Source organism: Hemiscyllium ocellatum, chromosome 4, assembly GCF_020745735.1.
Source record: "Hemiscyllium ocellatum isolate sHemOce1 chromosome 4, sHemOce1.pat.X.cur, whole genome shotgun sequence".
NCBI classification, from domain to species: domain Eukaryota; kingdom Metazoa; phylum Chordata; class Chondrichthyes; order Orectolobiformes; family Hemiscylliidae; genus Hemiscyllium; species Hemiscyllium ocellatum.
The window spans coordinates 68,553,802-68,575,728 of NC_083404.1; the positions used below are offsets into that span (position 1 = coordinate 68,553,802).

At 42.0% G+C, this 21,927-nt stretch overlaps 1 protein-coding gene across 3 annotated transcripts in view; it reads left to right on the plus strand.

Annotated features, from left to right (window-relative positions):
• The window catches only part of rims2a (regulating synaptic membrane exocytosis 2a), an 839,749-nt gene extending 818,715 nt beyond the window's left edge, over window positions 1-21,034 (plus strand). For all 3 annotated transcript variants that reach the window (XM_060824314.1, XM_060824312.1, XM_060824313.1), the window contains 4 exons: window positions 3,585-3,697; window positions 14,239-14,340; window positions 18,566-18,705; window positions 20,816-21,034. In XM_060824314.1, the coding sequence (XP_060680297.1) occupies window positions 3,585-3,697; window positions 14,239-14,340; window positions 18,566-18,705; window positions 20,816-21,034 (574 nt within the window). The remainder of the gene's footprint in view (window positions 1-3,584; window positions 3,698-14,238; window positions 14,341-18,565; window positions 18,706-20,815) is intronic.
• Window positions 21,035-21,927: the final 893 nt, after the last annotated feature.

A 21,927-nucleotide genomic window follows, 5' to 3' on the forward strand; every position in this document is an offset into this window, starting at 1 on the left:
CGGCCGACACATTGTCTCAGCCTGCTCCTGCCCCATCAAACTCATCTCCGCGTACCTCGACACGGTTCTGTCCCCCTTAGTCCAAGAACTCCCCACCTACGTTCGGGACACCACCCACGCCATCCACCTCCTCCATGATTTTAGCTTCCCCGGTCCCCAACGCCTTATCTTCACGATGAACATCCAGTCCCTGTACACCTCCATCCGCCATCACGAAGGACTCAAAGCCCTCCTCTTCCTCCTTTCCCGCCGTACCAACCAGTACCCTTCCACTGACACCCTCCTTCGACTGACTGAATTGGTCCTCACCCTCAACAACTTCTCTTTCCAATCCTCCCACTTCCTTCAAACTGAAGGAGTTGCCATGGGCACCCGCATGGGCCCCAGCTATGCCTGCCTCTTCGTAGGATATGTGGAACAGTCCATCTTCCGTAACTACACTGGCACCACCCCCCACCTTTTCCTCCGCTACATCGATGACTGTATCAGCGCTGCCTCGTGCTCCCACGAAGAGATTGAACAGTTCATCAACTTTACCAACACCTTCCATCCCGACCTCAAATTCACCTGGACTGTCTCAGACTCCTCCCTCCCCTTCCTAGACCTTTCCATTTCTATCTCAGGCGACCGAATCAACACAGACATCTACTATAAACCGACTGACTCCCACAGCTACCTAGACTACACCTCCTCCCACCCTGCCCCCTGTAAAAACGCCATCCCATATTTCCAATTCCTTTGTCTCCGCCGCATCTGCTCCCAGGAGGACCAGTTCCAATACCGCATAGCCCAGATGGCCTCCTTCTTCAAGGACCGCAGATTCCCCCCCGGTGTGATCGACGATGCCCTCCACCGCATCTCCTCCACTTCCCGCTCCTCCGCCCTTGAGCGCCGCCCCTCCAACCACCACCAGGACAGAACCCCACTGGTTCTCACCTACCACCCCACCAACCTCCGTATACAGCGTATCATCCGCCGTCATTTCCGCCACCTCCAAACGGACCCCACCACCAGGGATATATTTCCCTCCCCACCCCTATCAGTGTTCCGAAAAGACCACTCCCTCGTCAGGTCCACACCCCCCACCAACCCAACCTCCACTCCTGGCACCTTCCCCTGCAATCGCAAGAAATGCAAAATTTGCGCCCCCACCTCCTCCCTTACTTCTCTCCAAGGCCCCAAGGGATCCTTCCATATCCGCCACAAATTCACCTGCACCTCCACACACATCATCTATTGCATCCGCTGCACCCGATGTGGCCTCTTCTATATTGGGGAGACAGGCCGCCTACTTGCAGAACGCTTCAGAGAACACCTCTGGGACACCCAGACCAACCAACCCAACCACCCCGTTGCTCAACACTTTAACTCCCTCTCCCATTCCACCAAGGACATGCAGGTCCTTGGACTCCTCCATCGCCAGAACATAACAACATGACGGTTGGAGGAAGAGCGCCTCATCTTCCGCCTGGGAACCCTCCAACCACAAGGGATGAACTCAGATTTCTCCAGTTTCCTCATTTCCCCTCCCCCCACCTTGTCTCAGTCGATTCCCTCGAACTCAGCACCGCCCTCCTAGCCTGCAATCTTCTTCCTGACCTCTCCGCCCCCAACCCACTCTGGCCTATCACCCTCACCTTGACCTCCTTCCACCTATCACATCTCCATCACCCCTCCCCCAAGTCCCTCCTCCCTACCTTTTATCTTAGCCTGCTGGACACACTTTCCTTACTCCTGATGAAGGGCTTATGCCCGAAACGTCGAATTTCCTGTTCCTTGGATGCTGCCTGACCTGCTGCGCTTTTCCTGCAACACATTTTCAGCCCTGTTCCTGCCCCACTGAACTCATCTCCACCTACCTCAATACTGTCCTATCGCCCCTCGTCCAGGAACTCCCCACGTACATTCAGGACACTACCCATGCCCTCCACCTCCTCCAAAACTTCTGTTTCCTCAGCCCCCACCACCTCATCTTCACCATGGACATCCAGTCCCTCTAAACCTCCATCTGCTATGACCAGGGCCTCCAAGCCCTCCATTTCTTCCTCTCCCGATGTCTCCACCAGTACCCTTCCACTGACACTCTCATCATTTGGCTGAACTTGTCCTCACCCTTAACAATTTCTCCTTCGAATCCTCCCACTTCCTCCACATGAAAGAGGTAGCCATGGGCACCTGCATGGGCCCCAGCTATGCCTGCCTCTTTGTTGGCTAAATAGAACAGTCCATCTTCTGTAGTTACATCGGCACCACTCCCCGCCTCTTCCTCCGCTACATTGATGACTGCATGGGCGCCACCTCATGCTCCCATGAGGCGTTTGAGCAGTTCATCAACATCACTAACACATTTCACCCCGATCTTAAATTCACCTGGGCCATCTCTGACACCTCCCTCCCCTTCCTGGACCACTCCATCTCCATCAATGACTAAATTAAAAATCATACAACACCAGGTTATAGTCCAACAGGTTTAATTGGAAGCACTAGATTTCAGAGCTGTACTCCACAACCACCTGATGAAGAAGCAGCACTCCGAAAGTTAGTGCTTCCAATTAAATCTGTTGGACTATAACCTGGTGTCATGTGATTTTTAATGTTGTACACCCCAGTTCAACACCAGCATCTCCAAATCTTGTCAATCAATGACGACCAACTCAACATTGACATTCTTTACAAACCCATTGACTCCCACAGCTACCTGGATTACACTTCTTCCCACCCTACTTCCTGCAAAAATGCTATCCCATATTCCCAATTTCTCCACCTCCACCGTATCTGCTCCCAGGAGGACCAGTTCCACCACAGAACCCACCAGATGGCCTTCTTCTTTCCTCATTTCCCCATCCCCATCTTACCCCAGTTCCAACCTTCCAGCTTAGCACCATCCTGAAGACCTGTCCTAGCTGCCAATCTTCCTTCCCACCTATCAGCTCCACCCTATCACCTTTATCCCCACCTCCATCCAACTATTGCACTCTTAACTACCTTCTCCCCAGTCCCACTCCCCTCCCATTTATCTTTCCACCCTGGAGGCTCCCGGCCTCATTCCTGATGAAGGGCTCCTGCCAAAAACGTCAGTTTTCCTGCTCAGATACTACCTGACCTGCTCTGCTTCTCCAGCACCACTCTAATCTTGACTAGTAACACTATGCGCAATTTAGCATGGCCAATTCACCAACCTGCACATTTCAGATTATGGGAGGAAACCGGAACACCCAGAGGAAACCACGCAGACACTGTGTGGGAATCGAGCCTAGGTGCCTGGCTCTGTCAGGCAGCAGTGCTAACCAGTGAGACACTGTGCTGCCCTGCTTGTGTTAGTGTAGGCTTTTTCATAAACCATTGTTCTCTGTGACTGAAAATTTTTTCAAGATAAAAATTTATTTTCATTTTAGTCGTGGAATCTATTGTATCGTAGTTTGTAAAAACACAAGTATGTGGTGTTACCAATCCTCACCAGTGTATCCATCTCTTTGCCTAAATGTGAAAGTGAAAAATTATAAGCATAAGCTGACTCTCATGTCCTTAAGCTTACTACTTGTTAAGCTCCACTTTCTCTCTTCTTGCATTTGCCTTCCTTGCAGCCTCATCTTTCCTGGTGTACGATTGGCATCAGATAGCCAATTCAGCGATTTTTTGGATGGCCTTGGCCCAGCCCAAATGGTTGGACGTCAGACATTAGCAACACCATCCATGGGTAAGCAGCATTGAGATTTCATCATGAAATGAATAATCCTTATCAAAGGGGATATTTTGACTGTCAATAATTCCAATTGCATGTTGGGAAACAAGCTAGAAGAAATGTGACATTGTATAAGTTGACCCTAATACAGATTAGTATCTGTTATATATTTTAAGTGACCATTATCATTATGACATTTTATATTCTCCCTGCGCCATCTTTATTCAACAAGATATATTTGACCATGACTTCACTTGGGGAAATCTGGACACATTACCAACATCTGTGAACCAGTTTTTGCAGTGAATATAGACTACCATATTGGACAATGGCAACAAGATATATCACATGCTTTTTAGGTTGTGACAGACAGGGAGGATTTCGGCTAAGGCTAAGCTTTTTACTTGAAATTGGAAGTTTCTTCAAAACTTGATGGAATCTGTTGGATTTTCCTCTTTGAAGTTCTGGTATATGGGTTGGAGCTTCAGCACACTAAATAATGAGACAATTATTATTGCATAGACAGTCCGGTGTGGCTTGTAAAGAGGATGTGGGGAATGCCAAAGTCAGAAATTGATATCTGTATTGGAAGGTTGTGGGCTGAAATCCCAGCTTAAACCTTGAACACAATGTTAAGTGAAGGAATATTACATTGCAAGGTGATTCTGTCTGTAGGGTTAGACATTTCAGTTGAGATCCAGCCTTTTCAGGTGGAGTAGATGAGCTATTTCAAGAAGTACAGTGTGTTCTCCCCAAACGTTCATTAACAAGTACAGTATTCCTCAGCCAAGTTTGCCTAATTTGTTATTCTTGAGGCTTTGTTGCGTAACATTTGTTTGCTACAGTTGCCAACAAACAATGGACGTTGGATATCTTACAGTGCAATCAACTGAAACACTTAGAAATGCCTTCAGGATTTCAAGGTTTTTACAATTCCCCTAGATATTATAAAATCCAAACATTGGCTTCAACACATTTTGTTGCTCTCTACCATGCCTCCCATCTTTGAAGAGGTGTACAATCTTGGAATGGGACAGCACAGAGTCTACTTAGCCCAACGTGCCTGTGTTGGCTCTCTACTGGAACTACCGATTTAAAGTATTTCACTATAGCCATGTCATTTTTCTTATTTTCACACATTATGCAATTCTCTTTTGAATCATATAACATGAGAAAGGAAAACAATGCGAAAAACAGTAACAAAAAAGATAGATTTTGTGGATGCCAAGGAGAAAGAAAGCAGCCCCTTGAAGCCTTACAATATTTATGGTACTGTACAATGGCTGAGAATGAGTCCTCCCTATGGGAAATTTTAGTCCATGCCTGGGGAATCCAGTTTAGGGCAGTCAAAGTAAGGGCAGTGACTTCTCCAAACCCCAGCCTTTGCAGCTTCCTCTTCTCTCCTGCTTCTACAAGTTATTTATTAACTGGTAGTTCCAGAAGGAACACAGAAGATCTTCAGGAACAAAACAGGGTTCTACTTTCCAGATCTGTGAGGTATGAAATATTAGACTGAAACCAAATGGGTGATGGGAGGCCAGGTAGAGGTCCTCTATGAACCATGCACTCTAGTATTGTATTCACAATTCTAACCCAAACCTAAAATAGTTGGGGGAATAAGAGAAGGGCATATGTGTAGATTCAGAGGTGGAAATGAGACAGAAACACAACTGGGAGAGGGAGGGAGAGTGAGAGAGATACACACACACACACACACACACACAAACTAGAGGAGGGAAAGAGAGAGGAGAAAAAAACACACAAACTGAGGGAAGGAGGAGGGAGGAAGGGAGAGGGAGAATGATAAAAGACACACAAACTGGGAGAGGGGGAGAGGGAGAGAGACACAAACTGGGAGATGGAGAGCATGAGAAAGAGACACGCATGCAGACTGGGCAGAGGGGAATGAGTGAGACAGAGAGACATAAACTGCGGGAGGGTAAGTGAGACACAGACACACCAACTGCAAACGGGTTGTGAGAGAAATGCAAACTGAAGAGGAAAAGGGCAGAAGAAACTGGTTGATTTTGCTCAGAGAATAGGGTATATTTTGTAGTTGTCCCTGAAGCTGGTGTTGTGATAGGCTGTGGGAGTCAGTGAGTTGAATTATTGAGTGAGTGGTTTTATTTATTACATTTATAATTACTGTATATCAATGCAAAGTACAAATCTTTAGTTAGAAGCTGTATTTTGTTGATACTATGATTTCTCTTGGTTATTGCCACAGTAAGGTACTGAGCACAGGAAGAATGGTTGCTTTGCCAGGCAAGTGTGAAAGTCAAATGGCAAATCATCCTCAACACACAAGGCACATGAGGCAACACAGAAAAGGGAAATGTGGAAACATCACAGATGTTGTTTTACTTAAACATTCAAAGTTTGTGCGAAGATTTGTAGCTCGGGTGCTTGTTGTTGTGGTTCTGTTCACCGAGCTGGAAGTTTTTGTTGCAAACGTTTCGTCCCCTAGCTAGGAGACATCATCAGTGCTCTGGAGCCTCCTGCGAAGCGCTTCTTTGATGTTTCTTCCGGCATTTATAGTGGTCTGTCCTTGCCGCTTCCGGGTGTCAGTTTCAGCTGTCCGCTGTAATGATTGGTATATTGGGTCCAGGTCGATGTGTCTGTTGATGGAGTTTGTGGATGAATGCCATGCCTCTAGGAATTCCCTGGCTGTTCTCTGTCTGGCTTGCCCTATGATAGTAGTGTTTTCCCATTCGAATTCATGTTGCTTGTTGTCTGAGTGTGTGGCTACTAGGGATAGCTGGTCGTGTCGTTTCGTGGCTAGTTGGTGTTCATGTATGCGGATTGTTAGCTGTCTTCCTGTTTGTCCTATATAGTGTTTTGTGCAGTCCTTGCATGGTATTTTATAAACTACATTAGTTTTGCTCATGTTGGGTATTGGCTCCTTTGTTCTAGTAAGTTGTTGTCTGAGCGTGGCTGTTGGTTTGTGTGCCGTTATGAGTCCTAGGGGTCGCAGTAGTCTGGCTGTCAGTTCTGAAACGCTCCTGATGTATGGTAGTGTGGCTAGTCCTTTTGGTTGTGGCCTACCACAAATTCAACCCAAACTCTGGGTCAGATATGTCGATGACATTTTCGTAATCATCAAAAACACGGAAATAGAAAAAACACACCGGATCATCAACGCCACGCTCACAGGCATCCGATTCATGAGAGAAGTAGAAAAGGACAGCCAACTTCCATTCCTAGTCGTGATAGTACAGAGAACACCGAACGGAGAATTCACCACAAGGGTACACAGGAAAACAACACACACCGACCTAAACTATGAAAGTAACCACCCCAACACACACAAATGAAGCTGCATCAGGACACTATTCAAAAGAGCTACAACACACTGCAGTACACCAGAACTGCGAAAAGAGGAAGAGGATCACCTATACAAGGTATTCGCCAAAAACGGATACCAGCGCAACTTTATCAACAGATGCCTAAGAGATAGACCACGGAACGAGGACATGCCACAACCAAAAGGACTAGCCACACTACCATACATCAGGAGCGTTTCAGAACTGACAGCCAGACTACTGCGACCCCTAGGACTCATAACGGCACACAAACCAACAGCCACGCTCAGACAACAACTTACTAGAACAAAGGAGCCAATACCCAACATGAGCAAAACTAATGTAGTTTATAAAATACCATGCAAGGACTGCACAAAACACTATATAGGACAAACAGGAAGACAGCTAACAATCCGCATACATGAACACAACTAGCCACGAAACGACACGACCAGCTATCCCTAGTAGCCACACACTCAGACGACAAGCAACATGAATTCGACTGGGAAAACACTACTATCATAGGGCAAGCCAGACAGAGAACAGCCAGGGAATTCCTAGAGGCATTGCATTCATCCACAAACTCCATCAACAGACACATCGACCTGGACCCAATATACCAATCACTACAGCGGACAGCTGAAACTGACACCCGGAAGCGGCAAGGACAGACCACTATAAATGCCGGAAGAAACATCAAAGAAGCGCTTCGCAGGAGGCTCCAGAGCACTGATGATGTCTCCTAGCCAGGGGACGAAACGTTTGCAACAAAAACTTACTTAAACATAAAATCCATTATACTTTCATCTCTTTTGTGTTTTTTTTTATTTAGAAATTCTGTTACTCATCTCAGGTTGCAATAAAAAGTAAGATTTTATTCAGGGCTTAACAATGCTCAACTGAGGGAAATACAAAAATAATTTGTAAATAGTGAGCAAAAAAGGGAACAAATGAACCATGAATAAGGTGGTTGAATGTCATAGTCATACAGCATGGAAACAGACCTTTCATGCTTACCATAATCCCAAACTAAGCCAGTCCCACGTGCCTGTGTTTGGCTCATATCCCTCCAAACATCTCCTGTTCATCCACTTATCAAAATGTCTTTTAAATGTTGTAACAGTACAGCATTCACCTCTTTCTCTGGAAGTTCATTCCACACACAAACCACTCTCTGTGATAAAAATAATTGCCCGTAATGTCTTATTTAAATATTTCTTCTTTCACCTTAAAAATATGCACCCTAGTCTTGAAATCCTCCACCCTAGGGAAAAGACATCCACTGCTCACCTTATCTATACCCTTCATGAATTTAAATACCGCTATAAGGTCACCTTTCAAACTCCATTGGTCCAGTGAAAAAAAGTCTTTGCATTTCCAGTTAATTTTTATATCTCAAACACTCCATTCCTGACAACATCCTCATGAATCTTTTCTGAACCCTCTCCAGTTTAATAATATCAGTCCTGTAGCAGAATAACCAGAATTGGACACGTTACTCCAGAAGAGGCCTCACGAGCGCCTTGTACAACTTCAACGTAATGTCCCAATTCCAATACTCAAAGGCCTGAGCAATGAAGACAAGCAAGCTAAACGCCTTCTTAACCATCTTGTCCATATGTGATGCAAGCTTCAAAGAAATATATACCTGAATGCCTAGGTATCTTGTTTGACAACATGACAAGGCCCTCCTTTTAACTGTATAATTCTTGCCCTTGTTTGTTTCACCAAAATGCAATACCTCGCACTTATCCAAATTAAACTCAATCTGCCACTCCTCAGCTCATTGATCCAATTGATCAAGATCTCTTTGTAATCTTAGATAGCCATCTTCACTGTCCACTATACCATCAATTTTGGTGTGATCTGAAAACTGACTAATCATACCTTCTATATTCTCATCTAAATCATTTCTATAAATGACAAACAAAAGTGGAGCCAGCACTGATCCCTGTGAAACACTGCTGTCATTTGATCAACTAGACCATAAAACATAGGAGATAAGGAGAACCTTCTTCACCCAGAGGATGGTGAATCTATGGAATTCAATGGCACAAAAGGCAATGGAAGCCAGGTCATTGAATGTATTTAAGATGGAGATAGATAGGTTCTTGATTGCCAAGAGGATCAAAGGTTACGGGGAGGAAGTAGGAGAATGGTGTTGAGAAACCCTATCAGTCATGATTGAATGATGGAGCAGGCTCGATCGGCTGAATGGCCTAATTAGGCCTCTGCTTTCTGCTCTCTGCTTGATCCATGTTGCGCCTTGCCTCTAACACCATGGGCCATTATCTTTCTTAGCAGCCTCCAGTGCAGCACCTTGTCAAAGGTCTTCTTGAAGTCCAGGTAGATAACATCCATTGGCTCTCCGTGGTCTAACCTGATCATTACTTCCTCAAATAAATTCTAGCAGATTTGTCAGGCATGACCTCACCTTGATGAAACCGTGCTGGCTTTGCTGTATTTTAATCAGAAATCCCATTCTTCACATTGGACTCCAAAATCTTACCCATGATTGAGGTTAGGCTAATTGACCTGCAATTTTCTGTCTTTTGCCTTACTCCCTTTTTAAACAGGGGTGTCACATTAGCAATTATCCAGTCCTCTGGGACCCTCTCAAATTCTTGTGATTCCTGAAAGATAACCACTAATGGCTCCACTTTCTCTTCAGCTATCTCCTTTTGAACTCTGGGGTGTGGTCCATCTGGTCCAGGTGATTTATCCACCTTCAGGTCGTTCAGTTTTCCAGCACCTTCTCCTTGGTGATAACCACCATAGTCCGCTCTGCCCCCTGACTCTCTTGAATTTTTATGATATTACTCATGTCTTCCACCGTGAAGACTGATGCAAAGTAATTACTCAGTTCCTTCAACATTTCCTTGTTCCTCACTACTATCTCTCCAGCGTCATTTTCCATTGATCCAGTGTCCACTTTTGCCTCTCATTTGCCCTTTATATATCTGAAGAAACTCTCTTACAGTCTTCCTTTATATTACTGGCTAGCTTACTCTCATATTTAATCTTCTTCCTTTTTTTTGTTGTCCTACGTTGGTCTTTGTAAGCTTCCCAATCATCTGGTTTTCCACTGCCCTTTGACACATAATGTACTTTCTCCTTTATAATATTCCTGACTTCCCTAGTCAGCCATGATTGCCTCATCTTCCCTTCTCTGTGCTTCTTTTTCCTAGGGATTAATTTTTGCTGTGTCTCCTGAATTCCTCCCAGAAGCTTCTGCCATTGCTGTTTCACTGTCTTTCCTGCAAGCTCCTCTGTCAGTCAATTCTGCTCAACGCTTCTGTTGTACTTCTGTAGTTGTGTTTGAATCTCTGATTGTATTTTCTCCCTCTCAAATTGCAGAGTAAATTCAATCATATTATGATCACTGCCTCCTCAGGGTTCCTTCATTTTATCAAGTCTGTCTCATTGCACAACACTAAAACCTGTATTCCTGTTCCCTAGTGGGCTCCACCACAAGCTGCCATCTCGTTGACATTCCACAAATTCCTTTTCTTGCAACCTACAACCAGGCTGATTTCCCAAGTCCATCTGCATATCGAAATCCCCCATGATCACAGTAACTATGCCTTTCTTACACACCTTTCTATCTCCTGGTATATCTTGCACTCCAGCTCTGACTACTGTTAGGAGGCCTGTACCTAACTCCAACTATTTTTTTTTACCTTTACAGTTTAATTTCATTTCTTACTAATAAGGTAACCTCACACCCCCTGCCTACCTGCCTATCTTTTTGATAGGATGTATATCCTAGGATATTCAGCTGCCAATCCTGATCCATTTGCAGCCATGTTTCTGTGTTGCCCACCAAGTCATACCTGCCACAAGCTCACTTACTTTATTCCTTAACCTGTGTGCATTCAGATTTAAACCTTCAGTCCTGTATAACTGTCCCTTTTCTTATTGTCGTTCATTTGTCCAGTTTGCTTGAAGTTTCATTGCTAACCCTTTCTAAACAATCGGTCCACTTTGTGTCTGTACTGGAGATTTTAATAACCTCTCCTGAGTTCTCCATTTCTAACATTTCTTTCATATTTTTCCATGCAGTTGAATCCACCTGCTACTTTGTTTCCCACTGAAGGAAGTTATACCTTCCTTTTCCACCACTCCCCCCCCCCCCCCCCCCCCCCCCCTTCTAGTTTAAAGTCCTCTTGACCAGCCTATTTACTCTTTCCACTAGAACATTGACCCTAGGTCAGTTCCCAGCTTGTTGTTTGTCAGGGCTTTGAATTGACCAAGTCCAACCTACAACAAAATAAGATCTCCCCCTTCAAGTTTGAAACTTCTGACTGGTCTTTAGCCCTTTGGATTTGAACAGCAAGAAATGGCATGAAGTGGAGAGCGAGGGAAAGAAAGAGAGAAACTGTTTATGAAAAAATCCAAGCTGGAGAGTGGGCAAAGATATATTTCTCTTTTTGAACTGAGTCAATCTCCCAAGATAACTTTAAAAAGCACAGGGAACTTTTTCCATGGAATTAACATGCATGTGGTATCTTTATCTAACAGCATCATCTATGGAGAGAGAAAAACAAAGTTAACATTTCAGGTTAATGACCTTGTGTCAGAGATGCTGAGTATTTGCAGCATCTTCTGTTTTTCTTTCTGAATTTATTTTTATTTCACAGAATTTCTCCTTTACATCTCCACATTCTTTCAAGCCAGTATTTCAAAGCACTGAGAGTTTGATTTGTTATTGTGCATATCCCTGGTCAACATTTCAGACGATACAAATCATTGTAAAAAGGTAGATGTTTTATTGTGTGCTCTTTAAAACAAATAGGTTGACATATTTGAGTATAGGATCTCCTACTAATTTAGCAAAGTTTTCAGACCTTAATAAGTCCACAACCTATGTGCAGCACTTCCTATCTCTTTGTAATGTACGTAGCAGTTGGTGACCTGCAATGATGGGGAAGGGAGGAAGAAGGCCTCAATGTCAGTGGCTGCTAATCAAGATGCAAGGGAATAGATTGAGTTGCTTCAGAGGGAAATGGAGATTTTTTTAAATATCTGTCCAGTTCCCTTTTCTATGTTGCCTCCTTTGACTGTGTGTGTGAATGAGAAAGAGAGAGATTAGGGATGATTTGCCATTTGACTTTCCCTTAAAGTTATAGAGTTGTACAGCATGGAAACAGACCCTTCAGTTCAACTCGTCCATCTGACCAGATATGCTAAATTAATCTAGTCCCATTTTCCAGCATTTGCACATATCCCTCTAAACCCTTCCTATTCATGTAAGCATCCAGATGCCTCTTAAATGTTGTACCTTCCTCTGACAGTTCATTTATATATGCACCACACTCTGTGTGAAAAAGTTGCCCCTTAGTTCCCTTTCAAATCTTTTCCCTTTCACTTTAAACCTATGCCCTCTAGTTTTGGACTCACCTATCCCTGGGCAAAAGACCTTGGTTTTTCACCCTAATCATGCCCCTCATGATTTTATAAACTTCTGTGAGGTCACCCCTCAGCCTCCGATGCTCCAGGGAAAATAGCCTCAGCCACTCCATACAGCTCAAACCCTCCATCCTTGGCAACATCTTTGCAAACCTTTTCTGAATCCTTTCAAGTTTCACATCATTCTTCCTATAGCAGGGAGACCAGAATTGAACACGTTATTTCAGAAGCGTTAAGGGCTTGGATGAAGTAGAATTTGTTATTTATGGACAAGAAAGTTGTCTGAATCAGAATATGGATCTATCGACTAGAGAAGGAGCAAAACTTGACCTACTCTTGGGAAATAAGATAGGCAGGTGACTGAGCTGTCAGTGAGGGAGCACTTTGGGGCCAGTGATCACAGAGTCATAGAGATGTACAGCACAGAAACAGACCCTTCGATCTAACTCATTCATTCTAACCAGATATCCTAGTCCCATTTGCCAGCACTTGGCCCATAACCCTCTAAACCTTTCCTATTTATGTACTGATCCAGATGCCTTTTATATGTTATAATTGTACCAGCCTCCACCACTTCCTCTAGCAGCTCCTTCCATGCACGCACCACACTCTGCGTGAAACAGTTGCCCTTTAGGTCCCTTTTATATCTTTCCTCTCTCTCCTCTTTCACCCTAAACCTATGCCCTCTAGGTCTGCAAGCCTCCACCCTAGGGAAATGACCTTGTCTAGTTACCCTTTCCATGTCCCTCATGATTTTATAAACCTCTATAAGATTACCTCTCAGCCTCCGACGCTCCACGGAAAATAGCCCCAGCCTCTCCCTATAGCTCAAACCCTCCAACCCCAGCAGCATTGTTTTAAATTTCTTCTGAACCTTTTCAAGTTTCAAATATCCTTCCTAAAGGAGAGAGACCAGAATTGCACACACTATTCCAAAAGTGGCCTAACCAATGTTGTGTACAGTGCAACATGTCCTCCCAACACCTATGCTCAATGCTTTGACCAATAAAGGAAAGCATACTAAACACCTTCTTCACTATCCTATCTACCTGCGACTCTACTTTCAAGGAACTATGACCCTGCACTCCAAGGTCTCTTTGTTCAGCAACACTCCCTAGAACCTTAACATTAAGTGTATGAGTCCTGCCCTGATTTGCCTTTCCAAAATGCAGCACCTCACATTTATCTAAATTAAACTCAATTCGCCACTCCTGATCCCATTGGCCAATCTTATCAAGATTACATTGTACTCTGAGTTAATCTTCTTCGCTGTCCACGACACCTCCAATTTTGGTGTCATCCGCAAACTTACTAGCTATCCTTCCGATGTTCAAATCCAAATTATTTATATAAATGATGAAAATCTGTGACCCAGCATCAATTCTTGTTGGAAAGTTTGGTGCTGGAAAAGCACCGCAGGTCAAGCAGCATCCGAGGAGTAGGAGAATTAATGTTTTGGGCATAAGCCCTCTATCAAGAATGTTTTGTGGCGATCCTTGGGGCACACCACTGGTCATTGGCCTCCAGTCTGAAAAGCAACCCTCCACCACCACCCTCTGTCTTCTACCTTCGAGCCAGTTCCATACCCAAATGGCTAGTTCTCCCTGTGTTTCATATGATCACAATTCTATTCATTCTAAAAGAGCGATGGAAAGGATAGACTGGATATAAAAGTTGAAGTTCTAAATTGGAGAAAGGCCAATTTTGACCATATTAGGCAAGAACTTTCAAAAGTTGGTTGTGTGCTTGGGTCAGTACTTGAACAGAACTGTTTAAGATAGGAAGCTCTTTTTATAATCTTCAAATATGTCCTGAGATAATGTTTTTGATCTTCTTTACCTTTAGGTGATATCCAGATTGGCATGATGGATAAGAAAGGACAACTCGAAGTAGAGGTGATTCGAGCCCGAGGTCTAGTAGGAAAACCTGGTTCCAAAGCTTTACCTGGTAACCAAGCTGATTTTTAATTTTTTATATATGCAAATAGAGACAAAGGGAACCAGAGTGAAGTCAGAATTTGATGCAGTTTTTGACTACTTCCTTCCAAAAATAACCTGCTAGAAGCAGTTCCTTCATGCTTGCTTCTCAGTATTTTAATTCCTTCACATAATCATTTTTAAAAATGTGAATATGCAGTATGACTACAAGACTATTACATCCAGGTGACCAATGATTTAACCCAAATTTAACTTTTATAATTTCACTGATCTGATGGATTCAATTAAGTCACACGATCACAGAATTGTTATGGTGCAGAAGCAGCTGATAATGCCGGGACTGGCTCTATTTTCTAGTGCCAATCTCTTGCCATTACCTAATATCCTTGCAGATTATTACTATCTACATAACCATCCTGCCTCCACCATATTTCCAGACAGTGCATTCCATACCCTAATTGTTGTGTAAAAATGTTTTTTCTCACATTAACCTTCCTTGTGTACTGTCAGATAGTCTGATTGCAATGATGTTCTCTCTAGTTTTACATTTTAAATAGCGAGTTAAAAATAGCAGTGTTATAGGGTTCAGAATGCTGAATCACAAGCTCTCACCACAAATCCTCTCATGGCTCATTTATCATTCTCAACCAGCTGTAAACAGGACCCTTGCTTCCTCAGTTATATCCTGGTGCAGAGAGGACTGAAACCCAGATGTCCAATCTATTTTATCAGTTTTCAGTGATACGGGCATAGATGCAGAAGGGGATTTCTAGTCACTTTGGTCACTTTCCTGCAGAGGAAGGTGCACACCCTCCTCGGATTTCTTATTTAAGTTTAAATTTTAAACTTGTAAGATATTCATTTCCCTTTTTCGTGGCACAGTCACATTTTCAGAATGAAATTATTACCTCCCAGATGTTCCTACTCCTGCCTCAGGACTATTAGTTTGTCGTGTGCAGGCAACACAGTAGAGAGCAAAACGTGTACAGAAGGGAACCCACTCAACTTTCAACCTATATCAATGAATAAATATAAAATTTGCAGGCTACATTATCTTCCTGTGCTGTCTCTAAGAATGCAGTAACCCCAGATGTGAGAATAGGACAAGCTGTTCATCATCATCTCTGACTTTAAAGAAAGAGACAATCCACCCAGCTACCTTGCAGGTGTAATAATGCCTCTTTAATGAATAAAGTCCAACACATAGTTACTTTGGTCTTTCTCACTCAAAGTTATAAAAGCAATTCTTCCCTTTTATCCGGTCCATGGAAACTGAGCAAATTAACATAGAGTAGGAAACTTATCAACTGCCACCACCACACCTAACTGACTACAATGTTAAATAAGCAAGCAGCAATGGCAAACGTCCAGTTCTGGCTAATATTAAAATCATCAGCTAAGAGCTTCTATCAATCGGAAACAGCGTTTCCCTGAAAGTATAAAATTCAAATCCAGATGCCAAGTCAGTGGCATTCACTAATAATAGTTTTCTCTTCCCAACATGTAAAAGTATTAAAATTAAGTATTTCATTAAAAGCTAGTAACTCAGTTCAATTGGGAGCATATATAAATAGTAATAGCTTGGGAAAAAAGGTCACTGCTGGTACTTTAAGCAGAACACTCAAACTGGCAGTTATATGAGACTAGATCTGTATTGGCACATCCACAGTAGCACATGATATGTGATTCATTCATATTCAGATCCTTTTGAATTGACATAAATGTCCAAAGTCATCCTGATGGTAATGTTCGTATGTGAAAACAATATTTCCCTGTAAGAAAAACTGCATCAGTATTATTTTGATTGTGTCTTACCTTCTTGGATACTGCTGCCAATTTTAAAGTATCTTTCAGAATCTTTACCATACATTTATACAGCATTATTTGTATAATTGAACATTCCAAGTGTATTATAAAGTGGGAATGACACCGGGTCACATGGGAGAAATTAAGTCAGATGACCAAAAGCATTGGCAAAGAGGTAGCTTTTAAGCAATGATTTAAGGAGGGAAGATGAGATAGAGTGCCAGAGAGCTGTAGGGAGGAAATTCCAGAGCTTAGGGCCAAAGGAACTGAAGGCTCAACCATCAATGCTGGAGTGATTACACATACAGATAAAATTGATCAAGAGTACAAAATTAAATGAACACACATGTGTTAGAGAGCTGTGAGTCTGAAGGTTAGAATAAGGCAGGGAGGGATTTGAAAACCTGGATGAAAATTTTAATAATAAGATATCACTTGACTGGGAGCCAGTTTGTGTCAACAAATATGGCAAATGTGGTCAAAAATGCAACAAACCTGGAGAAAGTGAGGACTGCAGATGCTGGAGATACAGGGCAGGGCAGCAGGTCAGGCAGCATCCAAGGAGCAGGAGAGCTGATGTTTCAAGCATAAGCTGTTCATCATGCAACAAACTTGCTCAATCACAAATTACTGACAGTGAGAGGTTTGGAGTCCGTCAATAGGAAAAGAGTTTAGAGCAGGGACAGTTCAGTATTCAATTGCATGAAATTTCTCCTTATCAAGTCCATAACATTGAATAATCAGGTTAGCAAAAGTAAAGGAGTTGACAGGTGGTGGTGGTGTTGGTGGTTGTGGTGAGGAGGATGTGAGTGTCACCTACATTTTGTGTACAAAGGCTAATACAATGACTTCAAATGATTTCAGTAAGCCGAGCTGGTAAATGAGAAATATAAGGGGGACAGGATAGATCCTCTGGGACAAAGGAGAGAGTAATGCAGGAATGTGAAGAGAAGCCATTGCAATGCACACATCGGTTATGAACAGATGGATAAAAAAGGAATGATTATGGAAGAGATTGGCGAGGCATTGGAGGAGGTTAGTGTGGTTAACCATGTCAAAGTTTACTGACAGTTCTGAAAGTTTACCTGTTTCACAATCACATAGGATGTAATTTATGACTTCAATAAGAGCTTGTTTGATACTGTTTTAGTGGTAGAAACTTAATTGATTAAATGTAGAGTTCTGGGAAATCAGAGTGATTCACAAGGTGGCAACATGTTCAAGGAATAAAAAACAAGATTGGAAATGGTGTGGAGTAAAGGGCTGTTTGTTATGAGAGGTGGAGTGATGATGACAGATTTGAAGGAAATGAGGGCAGTATCTGAAGAAAGAGAACTTCAACAATATTGGCTAACATGGAGACCAGGAAGGGAAGTCAGGTGATCAGCATTTTAGTGGGAACAGGATCGAAGAATCAACAAGTAGGTCTTAAGGACAAGATAAGCTCAAAGAAGAGCATGAGGTGGGAAACTGAAGAATGTTACAATCTGAAAGTGGGGGACAACATGTCAAATTATCACTGTTGTGAAATGAAAGTCTGCCACAGAAACATGCATCATTTTACTCATATAATAGTAAAACTATGACTATTAATTGCGTTTCTAAGAGCAAGAGTCTTCCACAGTGTTTAATCACTACTGATCCATTTTAGACCAGGATGCCTCAGGTTTGATCTGTGTAAAGTTAGTTTATTTCTGCTAAGGCCTATATAGAATTTGTGTTTTCTACTGTTATTACATTTCTGAATAGATTCATTGTAACTTTGGAGGAAAACCTGTCACAAGCTGGAAGCAAATAAGAATATCCTCATAGAAAATTCACGTACCTGACCATCTCTATTCACTAACTTTTTGTGGGAGATGTATCTGCAGACATATCAGATGAAGAAATGAATAGACTTCACATTCAACAGTCTGTAATCCCACCCCACAGTTTAGGCAAAAACGTCAAAGGAGGAACAGAGGGGCCTTGCTGCAAAAAGAACAGTATCCCTTCATAGATTGGGTTCTACAGAATGGGGGGCATGTTTTTGTCAGTATAAAATTTTCTGTATGTTGTACATCATTTTAAATCAAGAAATTGATCCAAACCCTAATCATTGACACACATTATACTTTCAAATGAGAACAGAGTCCAAAATAAGTTACTCTGCAAAGATTTTTACTGATGCATTTAACGTGTGCTTGGATATTAGAAATATAAGTTGATAACATGATATACATGTAAGGTGTATAGGATGTCATACGTACAATAACTTGTATTACGTTTCAAAGAAAATTGAAACTAAAAAGTGCCAAAGCATGTGATATTGATCATTCTGAGCGATCTCATACACTATTGTACAGTTATATGCTGTAATGCATGTTATTCTGTAATAATGTTGTATATATAGAATATGCAGCACAATTATAACTCTCTTTCTTGCTTAGCACCATATGTTAAAGTTTATTTGCTGGAAAATGGCATCTGTATAGCCAAAAAGAAAACTAAAGTGGCAAGAAAAACACTGGATCCTTTGTATCAGCAACAGTTGCCATTTGAAGATAGCCCCCAAGGAAAGGTTCTGCAGGTAACCAGCTTTTGCGTTTTGATTTTAAATATGTTTGAATAAAAGGTCAATCAATGCGCTGAAATGAGGCCCCATTAAATACTGTGACCAATCATCATTACACTCTCATCTGAAACTTCCTTAGACAGATCCGTCATTTGCTTGTCCAATTGCAACATGAGGCAAAAAATGAAAAGATCCCTCAGAGAAACAGCAGAAAGCTGATAGAGCGGAGTCTCCACTATTTCTGGGAATTACTATAAATCATAAAGGACAAGATTGTAATTGCTAAAAAAGTGTAGCATATCATAGAACAGGGAGTTCCACTGATAGGTTCTCCTCTGTTTGGGCTCCATAGGAACCTGGCAATCATTACAACGGGTGAGCAAAGGCATTACCACCAAGGTTATTTGATATCTCCCCTATTATGCTGTGAAAGGCAGCCTGGCCACTCAAAGAGTTTTAGTTCTCAGATTGGTCCCTTTACTGAAAGGTTTGGGGAGGTGGGTGCTGGACAATGTCTGGATAATAGGTGATCGTTCATGTGAATGATGAACAATGGTAATACAATGTATTTCATCTGACCCTTTAAACTGGGATGGCATCAGCATTCTACAGGAAGAGGCTGTAATTAATACTGAAACAGCGCAATTAAAAATGGTGTTACAGACAGGCCCACTACACTAGATTGTTTATTGATTAGATAAACCGCATTTGGTACAATATGTTGCACAACTGCCATGCTTTGTCTTACTTCTAGTGTCCTAGTAATGCTAGACAAAAATTACTGAAGTTAATTTGTGCTCCAGTTCCTTATATGTTAAAAATGCTCAGGAGCAAAAAGAAGAAAAGATTTATAATTTATTTTAATTCATAATTTTTTTCTCCTTTCATATTTTAAATGTTCTTTCCCACCCTCCTCATTCCACTGTGCTGTTTCCTGCTTGGATAAATCGACAAGAGATTTTGTATCCATTCTTAGCCATTCTCCTTCCTGTGGATAAATGTCTTCTTTCAGTCTGTTATCAGCCTCAGCATCAGAGGGAATTTTATGGTCCATGCCCTTCTGTGTTGTTTGGCACCTGTCCATAGGACTGATCCTTCAAATTGCCCTTCATTAACAACGTTTTAAATTGCGAATGTGTGTCCAACATCCCCAGCAGTCTGCTTTCCACTAAAAAAAATGTTGTGGCTCCTGTGTAAAGTGAAAACGGCAGTGAAATTCGAACCAGGAAAAGGCCTATGGAGCCATTTTTGTTCACCACAAGAATATCACTTACATCCAAATTCACTGCCTTTTCTCCATATTTCATTATTTCCCAAACAAATGTTTAACTCCCTTTCAACCATCTCAATTGACTCATTATCTATGGTTCCCTGTGTGAGGTAAGCATATTCCACCTTCCTATAAATTTGCAGGAGGTCATTTTATTTTTTTTCTGGATTTGTTTTTATTGGGCTTCCCTTGAACTTGAAGGTTATGACCACCCGGTGGATTTCCAAGAAACTCCACTCTACCCTATCAATTCTTTTTCTGAATTTAATTCTCCAATCAAGTAATTAACTTAAACCATGCTTCTGTAGCTGAATGATGTGGAGGTGACAGTCAAACAAGCTCCTGGTCATCCATTGAGTTAGCAGGCAACAAATATAAAACCCTGCATCAGGTTCCTGCTTTGGTAATACCCAAAGTGCCAGATTTCAAGTTTACAAGAACAGGTTGAAATTGGGAGGGAATGAGAGAAGGACAACAAAAATAAATAAACAAGAGAATCTAGAATAATAAGTTACTGTTTTAAATAAAGGGTTGCCCATTGGATGACATTAAATTTTTCTCCCAGAGGGTCAAGTGTCTTTGAAATTCCTTTTCTTGAAAGGCAGTGGAAGTAGCAGTAAAAATATTTTTAAGGCAGAGGTAGATATATTCTTGATAAGCAAGGAGGTAAATGTTTATCAGGGTTAAAAAGAATGTGGAGTAATCAGATCAGCTGTGTTCTAATTAGATGGTAGCAAAGGCTCAAAGGATCAAGTGGTATGCCTCATCTCCTAATTTGGATTTTTTGTATAACTTTTGAAAAGGTGTATTAAAATACAAACATAGCTAACACAATGCTATATTTTCCTCCATTAGATAATTGTATGGGGAGATTATGGACGAATGGATCACAAATCCTTCATGGGAGTTGCACAGATCCTATTAGAAGAGTTAGACCTGTCCAATATGGTGATCGGCTGGTACAAACTGTTTCCCACTTCCTCATTGGTCGATCCAACCTTGGCTCCCCTGACAAGAAGAGCTTCCCAGTCCTCTCTTGAGAGTTCATCCGGACCTTCTTACGCTCGTTCATAGCAGTTGTGAAAGTGTTGCTGTTGCAACCAGTGTTCAGCTCACAGATCGTCACCCTGGTCACACTGCATGCTTGATGTTGTGTCTTCTGAGCCTGTTCCTAGGGATTAAAAATGGTCCTGTGTTCTCAGAGGAAATTGCACACATTGTGCCCTGAGAAGGTCCTTAGGGAAGGAAGTGCAGTTTTGCTGAACTTATATGGTTGCTGGAGTTAAATGACAATTTTTTTTGTCCAATCAGAAGCCATGAATATAAAAATAAATAAATAAGAATCTTTCAATTCACACAACAGAAGCCCTTATTTTTCAATGAACCATTTTTTTTGTTGTTCTTTATCCCTGTTGATTCATCTGCTACTCTGACCCCACCGCCTTGGCTCCTAAAGTGACAGCCAAAGATTTCATGAAGGCTGATGGGCTGTTGGTTCTGAGAGACATCATGGGCATATGATTGTGCTGAGTTGAAAGTAAAGTACACTAATGAGCAGAAAATCACCAGGCGGGGCAAAATGAGATGGAGTCAGCTGCACAAAACTGCAGCACAAGAGATTTAAATTTTTTTTCTTAAAAAAAAATGCAAAGTATAAAATGGTACTGGCATTCAGAATCAACTTGGAAGCTCCAGAAAGATACCACAGTGATTCACAAAGGGAGAGATCTCGTGACTTGATATTGTTGTTTCTCTGCTGATATACTGTATGAAATTTAAAAGAAAAGAATTTGCATGGACACAAATTTAGCTGAACTTAAATGAAAAATACAACATGTAAAATTATTTTCTTGAGGCTGAAACTTGCGGAAAAAAACAGCCATTTTCAACAATTTATATTATTTTTTAAAAATGTTTCACCAGTGCATGGTTTTATGGGGGAGTGAATGCAACAGTGTGATACAATG